The sequence below is a fragment of the Corythoichthys intestinalis genome, chromosome 17 (assembly GCF_030265065.1).
Source record: "Corythoichthys intestinalis isolate RoL2023-P3 chromosome 17, ASM3026506v1, whole genome shotgun sequence".
Taxonomy (NCBI): domain Eukaryota; kingdom Metazoa; phylum Chordata; class Actinopteri; order Syngnathiformes; family Syngnathidae; genus Corythoichthys; species Corythoichthys intestinalis.
This window is the reverse complement of record NC_080411.1, coordinates 6,753,267-6,771,694: the sequence shown is the minus strand read 5'-3', so window position 1 is coordinate 6,771,694 and position 18,428 is coordinate 6,753,267. Positions and strand designations below refer to the sequence as shown.

Sequence of the window (18,428 nt, the reverse complement as noted above, 5' to 3'; positions counted from 1 at the left end):
ATGTCTTTTATACTCCTAAATTGCCTCTGTTCAATTATTGCATGGTATAACAAAAAGAGTTCTTCCTTTCCTCCTATTCCACCAAAGTAAATTTACATTTACAGTATTATTGAACATTTACTGTTTCTATTAGGTATTCAGCAATGACTACTGAGCTAAAACTGACAGCTTTATTATGTTTTAATTTTACACCCTCATCACTGTACAGCGCTGTGTTTTTACAGATTAAATAAAGCCTGTACGTAAGACACGTTAGCCACACATCGACAGTGATCATAATTAGGGTTGTTCCGATCGTTTTTTTGCTCCCGATCCGATTCCGATCGTTTTAGTTTGAGTATCTGCCGATCCCGATATTTCCCGATCCGATTGCTTTTTTTTGTGTGCTCCCGATTCAATTCCAATCATTCCCGATAATTTTTCACGATCATATACATTTTGGAAATGCATTAAGAAAAAAATGAATAAAACTCGGAGGAATATATGCATTCAACATACAGTACATAAGTACTGTATTTGTTTATTATGACAATAAATCCTCAAGATGGCATTTACATTATTAACATTCTGTCTTTGAGAGGGATCCACGGATAGAAAGACTTGTAATTCTTAAAGGATAAATGTGACTTTGTATATTGTGACTAAATATTGCCATCTAGTGTATTTGTTGAGCTTTCAGTAAATGATACTGTTGCCATTTAACTTTTCTGCCCAATTGCATGATGGGAAGTGCAACCATGACTGTGCGTAGTGGCACCAATTGATATATCTTCTCTGCATTGGGAAATAACATAGGGTGTTAAGAAAAAGATCAACTACTACCTTTCTTCCCCACATTGCTTCCCACGATATTTCTAATTGTTGAGAGAGGGATTTTAAGGCTTTAGCCAACTAAAAAAAGGCTCCAAAGACTGCCAAAATTCACTCTACTCATTTTACGCTCTATATATAGGTAAAACGGCGCCATTTATAGATTGAATGCGACAATGCGGGGGTGGGCCGTGCAGCGCATGCGTTAACTGCGTTAAATATTTTAATGTGATTAATTTTTTAAAAATTAATTACCGCCATTAACGTGATAAATTTGATAGCCCTACTTTAAGCCAAAACTAAAGACTCTGGATGAGTGTAAGACATTTTGTCTGTGTGTTAAATACAATTAGAAAACAACTTAATTAAAAAAAATAAAATTTAAAAAAAGGCATGCCCAGTATTTTTTTGCCGATTCTGATACTTTGAAAATGACGTGATCGGGACATCTTTAGTTTCTATACTAGTTAAAATGACTGGAAATGAATGGAATGGAAAGATAAGACACAAGACGAATATATACATTCAACATACTGCACATAAGTACTGTATTTGTTTATTATAACAATGAATCAACAAGATGGCATTAACATTATTAACATTCTGTTAAAGCGATCCATGGATAGACTTGTAGTTCTTAAGATAAATGTTAGTACAAGTTATAGAAATTTTATATTAAAATCCCGCTTAATGTTTTCGTTTTAATAAAATTTGTAAAATTTTCACATAAAAAGTAAACTAGTAGCTCGCCATTGTTGATGTCAATAATTACACAATGTTGTGCTGAAACCCATAAAATCAGTCTCACCCAAGTGCCAGCAGAGGGCGACAAAACACCAAAAACACAAGTAACAAATGGACATGACACTGTGCTGTCACTTTTATCTGTTTGAACGGGGCATGTACGTTAAATGCGTCTCATATTTTAATGTGATCAATTTAAAAAATTTATTACCGCCCGTTAACGCGATAATTTTGACAGCCCTAATTATATTATATTATATTATATTATATTATATTATATTATATTATATTATATCATATTATATTTATTATATTTATTATATTTATTATATTATATTATATTATATTATATTATATTATATTATATTTACTTTTGTTCCGTGAAGAATCCAGAAAGGGTTATTTGATTGTGGCTTTCTGAAAAACAATAAATTGTTACATTTAGGCACTCCTGCAATCGTCACACTTTGTCTGTTACAAACTGACACGTCCCCTCATCAGAGAAGGGAAAAGTTATGTGGCCCTCACAGGAAAAAGTTTGGGGACCCCTGTTCTACACTAAGAATAGATGGAAAATGACACCCAATGTGAAAAATCCGATTGGCAATGATAATATGATGTAATAAATGATAATAATTTGCCTTCAAATGTGTTAACATGCGCACTTGGCAGGACAAGATGACGGTCATTTTTGATCAAATTAACACTTTTAATGGGCTCTAATTGGCAGACAACAAAAATGACATTGGATTTCTCACCTATTTCGTATTTGGCACTTAACTAGTTTTAAAATGACTCATGCATTGTGTGTGGTTTTTATTTTTTATTTATTTATTTATTTTTTATATTTATATTTTTTAATATAGTTTGTGTTTTATTTAGGAATAACAATTTATTGCATTTGAATATGTGTTTTATTAGTATGTATTGTTAATATATTCGTGGTTGAATTGGTTTAAAAACAAACCGACAATCATTTATGAGATAATATATCACCGACAAGCTTAAGTAGAACTGCTATCTGCTATTTTTTGTATCACCTGTCCAGAATTTCCCAGTTCAACATTCTATAGTGTCCAAAATGGTTTGATCTACCGCAAAACAAATAAAATTAGCCAGGACAAGTCAATCCAGTTCCTTGATTTGGCGGTTTGTTCTTCATGAGCTTCATGAAGCTGTGCAGTTGTTGTAGCTTAGTAACCAGTTCTTTTCTCGTGGCTATTTTCATTCACAAACTCATTTTCCATAGGATTCGGATAGTTTATGGTTCAAGCCTTCTTTTTTTCTCCTTGATGACACTCTTCAGACATTTTGTACTACATTCCATGTTCATTTGAATAGGTACACAAATTTAGCATTGGGAAAAACCTGTACCTTCGCCTACATTAGTTAGCCTTGTCTGCTATCTCAAAAATTTGGAATGCCTTTTTTTTAATAGGTGACATAACCTTGACCTTGGAAAACATTTCACTTGCCTGCAGAACGTGAATTGACTGCTGGCTTTCAACTCTGTTACATTCAGCACGTCACATTGCACATTCAATACTTTTTACTCAGGGGCACATAAATATCCACCCGACCCACAAACGACCAACCACCTCCTCACTTCCAACTCCATACCTTCAACTCATACATACGTAGTGGCACTACACAATATGGTTAATATACAGTATTGTATATAAAATGGAGAAAGTTTTTTTTAGCCACATATTTTGCATTACGCATACTGTACATGAGCCTTCATTGAATCATCACTGTGGCCATAATTTGTTGTTTCTTTTTGGTCTTGAATTTGTCAATGCATTATTTCAATAAGGGAAAATATTAAACATCAACAAAGTAATAAATTTCCAGTCAACTTTTGTCATACAGTCTAGGCAGCCCAATACGATAAGAACATTTCTCCCGTACGAATATCAGCATAATCACTATCCACTTCACTTAACACTGTATATCTCAAGGTCAATTTGATGTAATGGCAGTTGTCTGTTTATTTATCACGGCTCAACTTCCTGTTTTCGTCATGGAACACTTTCTGACATCCTTCTGTACATAAACATTTGCACATGTATCCACTTAGTGGTGACATGAAATATGTACACGTACAGTGTATCACAAAAGTGAGTAAAGGAGCGACTTACAGTGGAGAGAACAAGTATTTGATACACAGTCAATGGGAAAACCAATTGGCAGTGTATCAAATACTTGTTCTCCCCACCAGGGGTCGCGTTAACCAAATATTTTCCGTCGTTGACCGGTTTTTTAAAACGGTGACGGAAAAAACGTAAGTCCATACGTCATTTTGACAGGTTGCAATTCACACCCCAGACCACAGGGTGGCGAGTGAGCATATTAGTTAGCTATTGTCTCTCTTGATGCATGACGTCGTTGGCCTTAATCGGAAAAATGTCAAGGCAACTGAGTGTTTGCCTGGCACGGCCAGACTGTTCTCCCTGTATTTTTCAAACACTGAGAGAAAAGTCTGGGACACAGCCTCTCGAGTAGGTACAAAATCAATCGACAAATCAGATTTGTTTATTTGCGTGACGTGTTCTTTACGAGCAACGTCACTCTTGCGCGCCGAAAGTCGTCTCTACAACAACACGGATGGCGGGAGAGCGGAGAATATGTTCCAATCCGCGGTAAATTCAGTTTTAAATGAGCTAAAACACATCGACACGAGACATTGACAACAGTCTGTCTCGCGCTAGCCATGTTGAATAAACTCCGTTCTCCTCGTATGTTTACTTCCGCGCGCTAGTCCCTTGTCCTGCCCTCGTCGCTTTGCTAACGGCACGTCTGCCCGTCGCTGATTGGTGCACTCCGCTGTCTGTTTGCCTCTTGTTAAGCTTGTTCGGACAGAATATTAATTAAAAATGAATGAAAACTAAATACTATTGGAATATGTCATTATTATCATTTTAAAAATGTAAGTGACGGGTAAAAATAGATTATGACCGGATTTTTATGACACTGTCAGTCAAAATGACAGACAACGAAAAAGTCTAGCGCAACCTCTGCTCCCCACTGTATGTGTGAAATTATTAACACATTATGATATAATTTCACATGGTGTCTTGGTGTTTTGGAGTGACACTGATGGTTTGGTTAACTTTTTAGCATATTCTTTATGCTATAGTTATCCTAATAACTCTTAATAGCTATGGCCACGTTTGCGTTCTGCCTTTGGCAATGTGTGTTCAATTGTATTATTGACTTTTTTATATTGAAATGCATGCTTTTAGTTTGTGGCACTTTCATGCCCTCGTGGGGGCGCACTCACACTTGTTTACGCGAAGAAGAGTGCTCACACGCCAGAAGAAGACGGACAGCTATGCAGCTCTGAGTGGGCGAGTTAGCAAGAGAGAAACACGGCTGCGAACCTACGTTCATTGTTTATGCTTGTATAATATCTCTACAGAGGCAACGCTTGTGTGTATCATCTTTTCTGTTGTTGTTGTGTGTTTTCCGCCCGTGATCAGACACTTAAGGCAGAGTTATACTTCCGCATCAGACCTGCGCTGTCAAGGAAGACTCGAGTTACGACCCTGCGCCGTAGCCTGATGCGCTCCTCACGAATTTTCTAACCTTCGCGTCGCGTAGACGCGTATGACGTGGCGAAAACAGACTGTGATTGGTCCGCTCAGACTGTTGTTTCTGGTTCTGCGCGAAATCACCGCCATTGTAGAATAGAATCAAACATTATTTTTCTACACGCAAAAATGGACCAAGCCGACGGGAGTAACATCGAAGAGCAAGTCTCGTCAAGACATTATTATGATTGCCAAATGGCAAGGTCGGCGATTGGAAAAAAAAAAAAATTGGAAGAACCACCGAGACGTGTGTGTTCGGAATCGAGTGGCCACACGAAGCAGTGACCCAGTCGGCCAAAAACTGCCAACTTTTTATCACTTTGTCGTATTTTTGGTTGGTGCACTTCATCATTTATTGTGTACATATGTTTGCTGTGAGTCTGTGACTTATTGATGTGTCACACTTCAAGTATATGAAGAATAAAGCACAGATTTGGTGTCAAGAGTTGTTTTGATCTTTAATTTTCAATCACACAGTTCACACACGATACATCATCACTGATTGAGAGTGCCTCAGTGCTTTTTATGATAACGTTAAAATCAAGGCTCCCAACGCAGTTGCAGACCTTGGACGCAGTGCTCGACACCAGTTTGAAGTTAGCCGCCACAGCTAGCTCTCTCCACCCGAGTCTAGAACTCTCTGTGCGGCATCAAAAGTCGGCCAGACCGCCTCGAAACCGTCTTCTGCGTCGCCTGCCCCTCAACATTTGTATGTTCAACATTTATTCAAACGAAGATTTACATTTAAGAGTTCCATCTTGCATTGTTTATTTTTTTCTCCGTTAAACTAGACTAGCGGAAGTCAACAACCATGCCCCAAAACCGTACAAACATAACGCCACACCCCTCTAGTGGCTTGGCGGTAAATTACAAAGCAACGCGTTCCCTCACCGCAGAACTATCGAATGTTGAATGACGCCGTAGTCGCTGCGCCGTCACTGCAACGCGGGAGTATAACTCAGGCTTTAGAGCCAGTTGTGTGGTTGTTTGAACGATCTGCTAATGCTAGCGAGCGTATGTTAACCGTTTGTGTCATTGCTGTAATAGCACCTGATTATCATTTATTTACGTTGATGCGAACCTGTTTGGTATCGAGGACGAAATTGATTCAGCAATTTATACAGACGTCCAGCATCGTCATTTGGGGGTTTAGCTTGCTGTATAGCCAGGACCGAGCCATAGCGTCCTGGTGAGGAGAGTATATTCGCATTTCGTTGTTCATGCACTGTATTCTGCACACTTATTCAGCATGTTGTTCTCTATTGTATTTTTATATTAAATTGCCTTTCAAGATGACATATCTGTTCTATGTGTTGGATTTTATCAAGTAAATTTCCCCCAAAAATGCGACTTATACTCCAGTACGACGTATACAGTTGTGGTCAAAAGTATACATACACTTGTGAAGAACATAATGTCATGGCTCTCTTGAGTTTCCAGTTATTTCTACAACTCTGATTTTTCTCTGATAGAGTGATTGGAACAGATACTTTTTTGTCACTAAAAACATTCATGGAGTTTGGTTCTTTTATGACTTTATTATGGGTGAACAGAAAAAAGTGATCAAATCTGCTGGGTCAAAAAATATACATACAGCAGCGCTGATATTTGGTAACATGTCCCTTGGCCATTTTCACTTCAATTAGGCGCTTTTGGTAGCCATCCACAAGCTTCTGGCAAGCTTCTGGTTGAATCTTTGACCACTCCTCTTGACAGAATTGGTGCAGTTAAGTTAAGTTAAGTTTTTTGTGACAAATAAGTATCTGTTCCAATCACTCTATCGGAGAAAAATCAGAGTTGTAGTAATACCTGGAAACTCAAGAGAGCCATGACATTATGTTCTTCACAAGTGTATGTAAACTTTTGACCACAACTGTACAGGTATATACATTTTTTTCTCTTTGTTGGGCATTTTATGGCTGGTGCGACTTGTAGTCCGAAAAATACGGTACTTAAATAGCTGCAAAAATGCGAGGGGTGTACTCACTTTTGTGATACACTGTATTTCAACCAGAATAATAGCCAATAAAATGCAAATTGTAGCAAGACAAGGCTTAAAAAATGATATGCGTAAACGTGTCGCCGCCGACACGTCTGGTGTTAAAGGGTTAAAGACGCCACATGATTGAACAGGCCTGCGTGAACATAGGACTTCCGACTACAAGCTTGTATGTGGTCATGTGACTTATGTCTCAGTAATGAACTCATTATTTTTGGGACGTCTCATTAGTGAATTATATTGGTGAAAGTTACTCAAGTAAATGTTAAGTGCTACTACCCACCTCTGACTAGACTGACTGTAATTCAGAACCGCTCCAAGACAGATAACTCGTTGTCTGTACCTGTCATTTAGGTTCGACCAACAGGCCCCATGAAGGGTTTCAGTCCTATAAAGGAACAATGCACCGGGTAGGTTTGAGGTTTCTGTCATACAATGAGGAGACGAGATAGTGGCCATCTGATCATTTCCCTTTGTCCCTCTGGGTTTAAGTAGCCTGTAATATGGAGTATCACTCCATTTGGGAGAAAGCGGGAAGAAAAACACAGATCTGTTGTCGAGGCCAGTTTCTAATTGCTGCACTTATAGTACTTTTTCAAGACTTATATATTGACTCACAAGGTCCCCTATTTCGGTCAACACAAAATATAAGTAACTTTAATGGAGTAAATCTGCTAAATTGTTTTGCAGCTTGGGTTTTTTTTTAATCAAAGCTCTCTTTTTCTTGTACAAATACAATCCTCTTCTCAGCAAAGCTGAATGGCTGCAGTGACGTCTGTTTTTCCATCACATGGTGTGCAGCTCAGAAGGAAATGGGTCCAGCTCCACTGACATAAACAGAAGGCTTATTGTTTTTTTGACACTGATATTTTACCATATGTTTGTATTTTTCCACCACAGAAACACAAAGATGTCGAAAAATTATTTTTGGAAGAGACATTTTTTTAACCCCGTGGGCACTGTCTAAGATTAAGCCCTAGTTCTAATTATTATTAAGATATGTTCAAAGTTCAAAATAAAGCCCAATAATTTCCTGTGATTAAATTCTTGACAGGCCACTCAAGTTTTATTCAGTGGGCTTCATTTATTTAGATTTATAGTTTCATTTTTTACTTTTTCAGGGCCCCACAGTCTTATGTTAGCGCATGGGTCAAAAACAATAATCCTCTTATAACTGTCTCAAGTTTTGATTTTGATACATTTCTTGGATCTCAGCCAGGTATATTTCAGTTTATTTCTTATACCGTAATTTTCGGACTATATGGCGCACCTATTCGCCGCGACACACCAAATTTGACACGAAAACGGCATTTTTTTCATAGATAAACCGCACTGGACTGTAAGCCGCAGCTGTCCTCACTGTTTTATGGGATATTTACACCAAAAGATATTAACTGGAAACTCTATATTTCACAGTGGCATCATAAGATCAAATGAAACACCATGAAGCTTTTAACCAATTTGCTGCAAAGCTTCATTGCTTCAAGAAGCTTCATTTGGCCATTGCTGTCCCCTTGGGGTAGACATTCAACCTCTGCTGTCAACAGTTTAGGGCTGTCCCAAACGACTAATTTTCTCCCGATTAGTCAGCCGACTATTTTTACGATTAGTTGACTAATCTAATTTTCTAATTAAATTTAAAAAAAAAATTTTTTTTGTTTTTTTTGTTTTTTTTTACTAATTTAGCAATTAAATTTTTGTTGACGCTTATCAATTCACAAAAAACATATTGGAACACTTAAATTATTTATTAAAGTACAAATAAACACGTAAATAACAATAATCAGTCACAAATAAACAATGAGTTCAAATGATGATAGAATTAACTAGTGTAGCATCCCGATTGAAAAGATGGTCTCTTAAACTGATGGTTTACAACTTTTATTCCATCCTTGATGTAAACACACCGTAAGAGCTACGGTGCACACAAATAAAACAACACAATTAGAAATTAACAAAAACTTTTCACCTTTTTCCTTTTAAACCTTATTTATATATCAATGAATTGCCTATATGAATTGCCTTTACCTTAATTTATTACCTTATCATTGACACTCTCCCTTGAGTGCAATCGCTGTATATACTGTATATATTTATGACCTTTTAACCCTATATAATTTTCTATACCATAAAATAAACCATAACAAAATAAACCTTTCAATTAGCATTAAGAACAATACTAATAGCACTTATAGGCCCATTGTCAATGAAACATTATTATTTAGTCAGGCGACAGCACCCTCTGGTGTACAAAAAATGAAAAAAAAAAAAAAAAAAATTACAAACTGGGTGACGGCGCTTGAGGTGTTTATTCACGGCCGACGTGCAGCCAAGCTTGGCATTGAAGAGACAGGACAGAAGAGTGTACCCTCCTTTGTTTCTTTGAAATAAGTCAATGTTTTGGACACTCTGGTGCGCTTTTTTTGGCTTTATGCCGCTTTCCCCGCTTGCATACAGAGTCCGATATTCTGAACTTTCCACGCATATATTTTTTTAACCCTTCATTAACCGTCGGCGGGATGTTGTGCTCGTCGACGGATTTACGTCATCGATGATGTCGGCTAGTCGGGACAGCTCTACAACATTTATCGTCCAACATGCCTCCTAACATACATTGCAGTGCTACAGATGTAAATACCAAACTCAGTTTTGAATGGATGTAAAGATCCGAGCTGCACATAGATGGAGTTAGTGACATAATTCGCAGGCATGAAAATCTCTCACCTTTTGGAGAAATTCGCCGTTTTGAAGTCAAAAGTGGTGACCTACGTGAATTGTGTAGATCCGAGGAGAAACTTTTGAGGGGGGGGGTCGGGAGTAGGCATGTGCCGGTTACCAGTTTCACGGTACAGTGGGGCAAATAAGTATTTAGTCAACCACTAATTGTGCAAGTTCTCCCACTTAAAAATATTAAGGAGGCCTGTAATTGTCAACATGGGTAAATTTCAACCATGAGAGAGTGTGGAAAAAAAAAAACATAAAATCACATTGTTTGATTTTTAAAGAATTTATTTGCAAATCATGATGGAAAATAAATATTTGGTCTATACCAAAAGTTCATCTCAATACTATGTTATGTACCCTTTGTTGGCAATAACGGAGGCCAAACGTTTTCTGTAACTCTTCTCAAGCTTTTCACACACTGTTGCTGGTATTTTGGCCCATTCCTCCATGCAGATCTCCTCTAGAGCAGTGATGTTTTGTGGCTGTCGTCTGTCTGTCTTCTTACACACCGACAAAGCATTGAAACTAGAGCTGAAACGAATACTGGAGCAACTAGAGTTTAAAAACTGATCCGAGTAATTTTATTCACCTCGAGGATTCGTTTAATTTTGCCAGCTCTAAGCATCATGTTTTGCCCGTACTACTTTTAATGCGGGACAACGCGCTGATGTCACGTGCATAGGGGAAGAAGCAATTAAAAAAAAAAAAAAAAAAACTCCTGCAGCAGACAGCCGCTACAAACTACGCCGACGTTGCTAAAAACTAGCCCGCATGATGCTATGGTGGTAGCAGGTAGCATCTGATGCGTCTCATAGATATCACATGTATGTTGAACTAGATGCGAAATGACGGTTAGTAAACAGCCGCCATATTAAAGCAGTACACTTCTCAGCGCTAATAAATAAGACTAACGTTGCTGTCTCTCGCTCACGTAACGTTCGCCCTGCGGAGGGCTAGGTTTCTATTAAGACCACTGTCGATGCGTGGCTAACGTGTCTTACATACACGATTTATTTAATCTGTGAAAACATAGCGCTGTAGAGTGATGAGGGTGTAAAATGAAAACATGATAAAGCTAACTGTCAATTTTAGATCAGTAGTCATTGCTGGATAAAACACCAAGTAGCACTGGTCCCTAATGTGCTCCAATACATTAGGTATCATACTGTAACTTTGACAAAGAGTCACCCGCTTCGTTAGGTTGCAATTATTTCTTTTTTGGGAACTTGTGGAACAACAACAACAACAGGAAGGCACGTCTCTCGCTCTCCCGCACATCCCTCACCCCCGCACGTCACGCGGTGCATTCAGGAACGCATGTAAATATCCCCGTCATATTATAACCTGATATGTTACAATACATTTATTTTGAACACTTCAAAAACTCAAAATCCTATCTGGACTTACAGTTTAGACTAACTTAAAACTTAACTAGAACTTAAAAATGGCTTGACACAAATCAAAATTAAATTAAAACACGTGGGAAAAAACACCTAACTTTGAAGTGATGTGTGTTATCAAGCGTAATGGCATTTTTAGGTAAAAAAAAATAAATAAATATTAGGGCTGTCAAACTATTAAAATTTTTAATCGAGTTAATTACAGCTTAAAAATTAATTAATCGCAATGGCGTACCGCAAGCAACACGTCACTTCCGCTCATTAATATTCATGACATTAGCTACTGTTGCTAAGTAAGGACAAGCACCGTTTGTCCCTAATAGGAAATGAACGGAAATCGTGTACGAAGGAGATGTTTACAGAGTTAAACCTACCAATTCTCTCCGAAAATGATGTGCCTGGTGCCAAATTCACTGGCAAAGATGTGGAAGAACATAAAAATGTTCAGTTAAAGAGATGGCTTTAGTGTCGAAGGCTGAAAAAGACGAAAAAAACGAGCCGACCTAAGCATAGCTTTAGCTTTTTTATCGACGCGACTGACAATGACATTCTCCTTTCAACAAGCTATCCTTTACCATCAGCCCTGTCTTTCTTATATATCCTCTCGTTATCCTACGTCTCTTACCGTTCTTGGGGGTAATTTAGTTAGCTTTGTGTAGCGATAGCAAATGCTACTCAGTGACAGCCAACGAACACTTTTAATTTTTTCATTGATAACACATCTTAATCCTATAATTTATTTACACTTCCCCCTTACTAAAGTTGTTTTTTTATATATATATATATATAACAGAAACGGTAACAGTGGCAGTCAGATACCATTGTAATTCTTTTCAGGTCATTCATTGTCAGACAAGCAGTACGGCACAACGTTACGCTAAAAAAATAAGTTAAAAATATAAAAATGGCTTACCTCTTTGTCCTCTGAAAGACCATGCCAATCCAACATAATGTTTACTGCATATGAAACATGAATGGATTCACCAAGCTGTTGTTAAAGTCCGCGCAAGTTGATTCGGTCTTCACATTTTTTCCTCTCGAGTTTTTGGTTTCCGGAAACGTATGAAGAAAACATCTTCATGTGTCGTAATGTCTAGAGTCGTTTCGACAAGTTCCAAAAAAGCAATGTGTGATCGGCATGTTCGTTTTTGAAAGATTACCGGAGAAAAGTAGCACTTTTTACGTTGGGTCTATGCGAGGGCAGGTCTGTAATGTCCCACTTCGGCTTTACTTCCGCTTTACGATGCGACGTCACGGTCTAAAAATAGCCTGCGTGCGGTACACCATTCAAACCATCTATAAAATATGCCATATTTTTCTGTAAATTATTGTTGGAATGGAAAGATAAGACACAAGATGGATATATACATTCAACATACGGTACATAAGGACTGTATTTGTTTATTATAACGATAAATCAACAAGATGGTATTAACATTATTAACATTCTGTTAAAGCGATCCATGGATAGAAAGACTTGTAGTTCTTAAAAGAAAAATGTTAGTACAAGTTATAGAAATTTTATATTAAAACCCGTCTTAATGTTTTCGTTTTTATAAAATTTGTAAAATTTTCAATCAAAAAATAAACTAGTAGCCCGCCATTGTTGATGTCAATAATTACTTACACAATGCTCATGGGTGCTGAAGCCTATAAAATCAGTCGCACCCAAACGCCAGCAGAGGGCGGCAAAACTCCATAAAACACAATTAACAAGTGAGCGTTTCACTGTACTGTCATTTAAATCTGTCTGACATCTGCGTTAATTGCGTCAAATATTTTAACGTGATTAATTTAAAAAATTAATTAATGCCCGTTAACGCGATAATTTTGACAGCCCTAACATATATATGTATATATATAAAGATCTAAAAGTTTTTGGAGTGAAAGCAGTGAATTGGTCTTTTTTTTTTTTATTCTAGTCACATCTGAGAGGCAATTGTTGGCTGTTTTCAACAATGTACATCGAAAATAAAGACACTGATTGGCTGAAAATGGTTCAATATTAGATGAAATGTCTTGTTTTCTCATGTATATTTATAATTGCTCTTTACCTAAAAAATGTTTTATCCGATTACTTGATTAATCGATAGGATTTTCAGTCGATTACTCGATTACTAAAATATTCGATAGCTGCAGCCAAACCTTGTTTTTGTCCATCATCTAGTTTTAAAATTATTGAGGCTTTCCTTGCTCAAAATTCCCTACTTAAAACTTGTCACAAGCTGTTAGATAACGTCTTCTAAGAAGCTTTAGATCAGCAGCTGGACTTAAATTGTCAGGAGGGACAGAAAGAGCTAAAGACGTGCAAGGAATTACCTCTGCAGATGTTTATATTGAGGTTATTGCAACTGTTTTAGCTGTCCAAATTTGTGTTACTCACTCAAATGGAACATTTTTTCTCCATATTAAAACTATGTTTGGGCATGTTTTATGTTTTACAGGAACCCTTTGAAGATGGGTTTGCCAATGGCGACGAGCTCACACCAGCTGAGGAAGCTGCAGCAAAAGAAGCCGCTGATTCTAAAGGAGTTGTCAAGTTTGGCTGGATTAAAGGAGTTCTGGTTTGTAGTCTTACGTTGTACAGTATAACTCCTCAAAAAGGGGGTGTTTGGTAGGGCAGCGTGGTTTTGGAAAGAAAATGAGCCCATATTATTTTTTTTTATTATTATTTAATTTGTGATACTCAGTAAAAAAACACAATTATTTATTGATTTCAAAACTTAGTATTTATTCAATGACCAAATATAATTTTTAAAAAAAGCCCATAGACTTCACTATGAGTTGATTGAAAAATGGGCGTGGGGCCGTTCCGTAGGGGGCCTATTATCAAAACCTTAAAATTCGAATATTTTCAAAACCAAAGGCACTAGCGACCTAAAACCAAAACAGGCACCTCCCTTAGACATATACAACCCTTAGCAAAGAGTACAGAATCACCAGTCTCGGACGAGCACTCACTCAGACATTTTATTATGTAGAACAAGCTCAGATAAAAAGCTTGAAAAAAATAATGAATTAGTTCAAAAGTGCAACTCCTCGGCATTCAAAAACACTAAAAGAAATGAATAAAAACATTGTGGTGGTCAGTAAATTTTACTTTTGTAGTGCAAGTGCAGGGAAATAAATATAGAATCACTCCATTCTGAGGAAAAATATATGGAATCATGAGAAACAAACAAAGAAATAACAATCAAAACACATCTCTAGTATTTAGTAGCACCACCTCTGGCTAGTATGACAGCTTGCAGTCTCTGAGGCATGGACTGATGAGTTTTCTTCATCAATTTGGTGCCAACTTTCTTTGATTGCAGTTGCCAGATCATCCTTGCAGGCCGGAGCCTTGCTCTGGACCACCACAGGTTTTATATGGGGTTGAGATCTGGGCTATTTGCAGCCCATGACATTGACTGGATTAGTGTTTCTCCAAGGAATGCTTTAACAATTTTAGCTTTGTGGCATGATGCATTGTCATCTTGGAAAATGACAAACATATTTTCTATTGAAGGGATAAGAAAGCTGTCTGAAATTTCAATGTAAACTTGAGCATTTATTGAACATTTAACAACAGCCATCTCCCCAGTGCCTTTGCCTGACATGCAGCCCCATATCTTCAAGGACTGAGGGAATTTTGTTTTCTTCAGGTAAATCTCACTGGAACGGCACCAAACAAAAGTTCCAGCATCATCACCTTGTCCAATGCAGATTCTTGACTCTTGACAAGGTGATGATTCTGGAACTTTGCCTTGGTGCAATGTCTGTAGGAGCTGACTCGTCAACTGATAGTGAAGTCTATGAATATGTTAAATTAATACCAATTTAAAAGAGTAACAATAAAAACTAGCCCTGCAAGCAGGACTCAACGGGCCCTCGGGAGTCCTGTGTTGATTTCTCCAATTTCTTTTCGGTGATTTTTTTGGGGGTCATTAGGTTTTTTCCCCTTCGAGGAGGAGTCGGTCTCGTAAAAAGGCCATTTCCTTTTCCCAGCAGAGAGCACCAGGCCTAATGGGTGATATTTTAATGAAGTCGAGTTCAGGCTGGGATACATCACGTGCATGTCAAATATGAAAAAGATTTAACGTTGTATGGGGGAGCTATTAGTCATTTTCTGAATTTGGTGTTTTGTCAAAAAAATGTCCCACTTTGGCACCCCATGGACTTAGGCACAATGAAAAATACATCGTATCTTTTTTTCTCCTACAGATGAAGTAGCAGAGTGTGAAGCAATAGCCTTACTGAGTCAAAGCAGTTCTATACTGCTGTCATCAGATGAACCAATTTATCCCTAATATATTTCATTGAAAAGTATATAGTATTTTTTTCTCCCACAGAAGTAGTTTTATCCCTAATATATGTCATTGAGAAGTACATAGTATTTTTTTTCTCCCACAGAAGAAGTAGCAGAGTGTGAACCCTAAACCCTAACACACAAAAAAAAAAAAAACGCCCCGTACAGGTCAGCCCATGAATGAAAACTCACCATTTTGACATATGCAAATTTTAGTGAGTTTTCGAGCATGTTCAGAACTTCAAATTGGCCATTTTCATTTGCCCTGAAGAAGCCCTAACCCTAAACCCTAACCCTAATCCCCAAATAAGCCCGATTTTGGTACTCCGCCCAGATCAGGCCCGTGAATGAAAACTCACCACTTTGATAACTTAACATCTCATATGTCTCATGAAGAGTCTCACCAATTTTGAGGAGGATCCAACTAACTGCTTCGGCGCAGTGGTCTCAAACGTGCACCCTGGTTTTCGACAAAACTGGCATGTTTTTCAATATTCAATCCAAAATTTCCTGTTGGGTTTGGAATATGGGTGCAAGAGACTTTTTGAAGCATTTTGGCCCAAGGTATCGACTCCCCAAATTTCATCGCTCTACGTTGAAAAAACCTAAATGGAGAGGCCTTTTTTTTTAATTCCAGGGGGCGCCACTGAGCCATTTTTTGGACAATTTTTCACAACGTTGCCAAATTATCGAACTTTTCGCAAATCCGCATGTTTGTGCAGATTTTGGTGAGTTTTGAGCATGTTAAGACCTCCAAATGGGTCATTTTCAATTGCCATGAACAAAATAATAATCCTTTGCAGAACAATGGGCCTTCGCACCATGTTGGTGCTCGGGCCCTAATGAAGGGCTAGCCAAGAAGATCATCATTATCAGCTCCCGTTTCACTGTTTTTGACATGACTATGAATTTTGATATAATTTGTATGTAGAAACAAATCAAGAAAACTTGATTACTGATCAACAACTCTAAGCTAGGAGTATAGGATAAACTATATATAAGGATAAACTGCGAGAAGTTCAGTTGTCCAGTTCATTTTAGTGTTTCTCTTTTGATCACTGTTATTGTTTGTTGGTAGTGTAAAATTTTATTCACAAATGAATACATTTGCTGTTTGGAGTGAAGAATTGTGTGTCTTTTTTACAGGTCCGATGTATGTTGAACATATGGGGTGTCATGCTCTTTATCCGTATGTCCTGGATTGTGGGACAGGCTGGAATTGGTAAGCATATGAGTCCTACACCATATTGACGCCATGTGAATCTTTCTTCAAATCAAAAGTATCATCATTTTCTGATGTAAAAAAACATCGAGATCTTCGATTTGTTTGTGACTAATAATCGATTGTATCAGCTACAGTGGTACCTCTACAAACAAATTTAATTACCGTAATTTTTGGACCATAAGCAGCTACTTTTTTCCCTCATTTTGAATCCTGCACCTTATAGTGCAGTTCGGCTTTTATGTTGATTTATTTGGGTTAATAGGTAAAGCCTTTCTTTGACAGTGGATGGGCATTAATGACATGAATTATCATTAAATCCAGTTTAGTGCTGCAACGATTAATCGATTAACTCGAGTATACGATTAGAAAAAAAATATTCGAATTACATTTTGTTGCTTCGAGTATTTGCTTAATTAAAGTGGCGTTGTAATGCTTTATTTTGAAAGTGCACATTTTTTTTCTTGATTAGGGTGGATACACTGCCCTTTGTTCTGCGTCTTTTCACATGGCTGAATCCAACTGCTCCCTGTTAAGACCAACATAAGCCAAGTTTTTGTTTAAGCTAATGTTTTTTAATGCATTTATAATTTAGTTTATAGGTATATTGAGCCGTTTTTTTGTGGGAATATGTGTCCGAACCATTTGTTAAGAGCATTGTAAAAAAAATAGCACTTCATTGCATTTAAGCCAGCAGACTTTTTCTATGTAAGTTAGCCAATTGTTCTTTTGTTGTACATACAGTAGATCCTCATTTATTTATGTTTTTATACCGTTTGAGGCTCAGCTCAGTTATTTTAATTTTTCATGTATCTTATCCGATTACTCGATTATTCGAACTAACTAGCCCATCGATTAATCGACTACTAAAATATTCGATAGCTGCAGCCCTAATCCATTTATGTCCAGCTCGGATCTTTACATCCATTCAAAAGCGAGATAATTTGATGGATGACACAAAATGACATCTGTCATAACCATTCATTAATGCGCAGTGTCATGTCATAATTATGATGGTCTTATGATAGTCTTATGGCACCACTGTCAAATAAAGTGTTACCAAATACCATAGCAATTAATGAAACAACTGGAACAGTAACTGAAGAAATAATTAGCACAGAACATGATCTATGATTGTTACTTGTATCTGTAGCACGGCAATGCATGTTAGGAGGCATGTTGGACGACAACATTGTTGACAGCAGGTGGCAGCAGAGGTTGACGGTCTTCCCCAAGGGAACAGTGATGACCAAATGAAGCTTCTTGATGCAATGAAGCTATACAGCCAATTGGTTCAAAGCTTCATGGTGGTTCCTATGAACTTATGACAATCTTATGATGGCGCTATCAAATATAGTAGGGCTGCAGCTATCGATTATTTTTGTAGTCGATTAATCGATGAACTAGTTAGTTCGAGTAATTGGATAAGGAACATGAAAAATTAAAATACCTGAGCTAAACCTCAAACGGTATAAAAAAAAAATAAATAAGGATATATGTACAACAAAGGAACAATGGCTAACTTACATAGCAAAAGTCTGCTAGCTTAAATGCTATAAAACGCTAGTTTTTTTTTCCACAATGTTCTTAACAAACAGTTCAAACACATATTCCCACAAAAAAATGGTTAAATATATCCATAAACTAA

General features: G+C 37.4%; 1 protein-coding gene across 2 annotated transcripts in view; it reads left to right on the top strand.

The window, feature by feature from the left end:
• slc12a2 (solute carrier family 12 member 2) overlaps positions 1 to 18,428 on the top strand; it is a 100,822-nt gene that overhangs the window by 23,774 nt on the left and 58,620 nt on the right. For both annotated transcript variants that reach the window (XM_057818318.1, XM_057818317.1), the window contains exons 2-3: positions 13,715 to 13,834; positions 16,705 to 16,780. In XM_057818318.1, the coding sequence (XP_057674301.1) occupies positions 13,715 to 13,834; positions 16,705 to 16,780 (196 nt within the window). The remainder of the gene's footprint in view (positions 1 to 13,714; positions 13,835 to 16,704; positions 16,781 to 18,428) is intronic.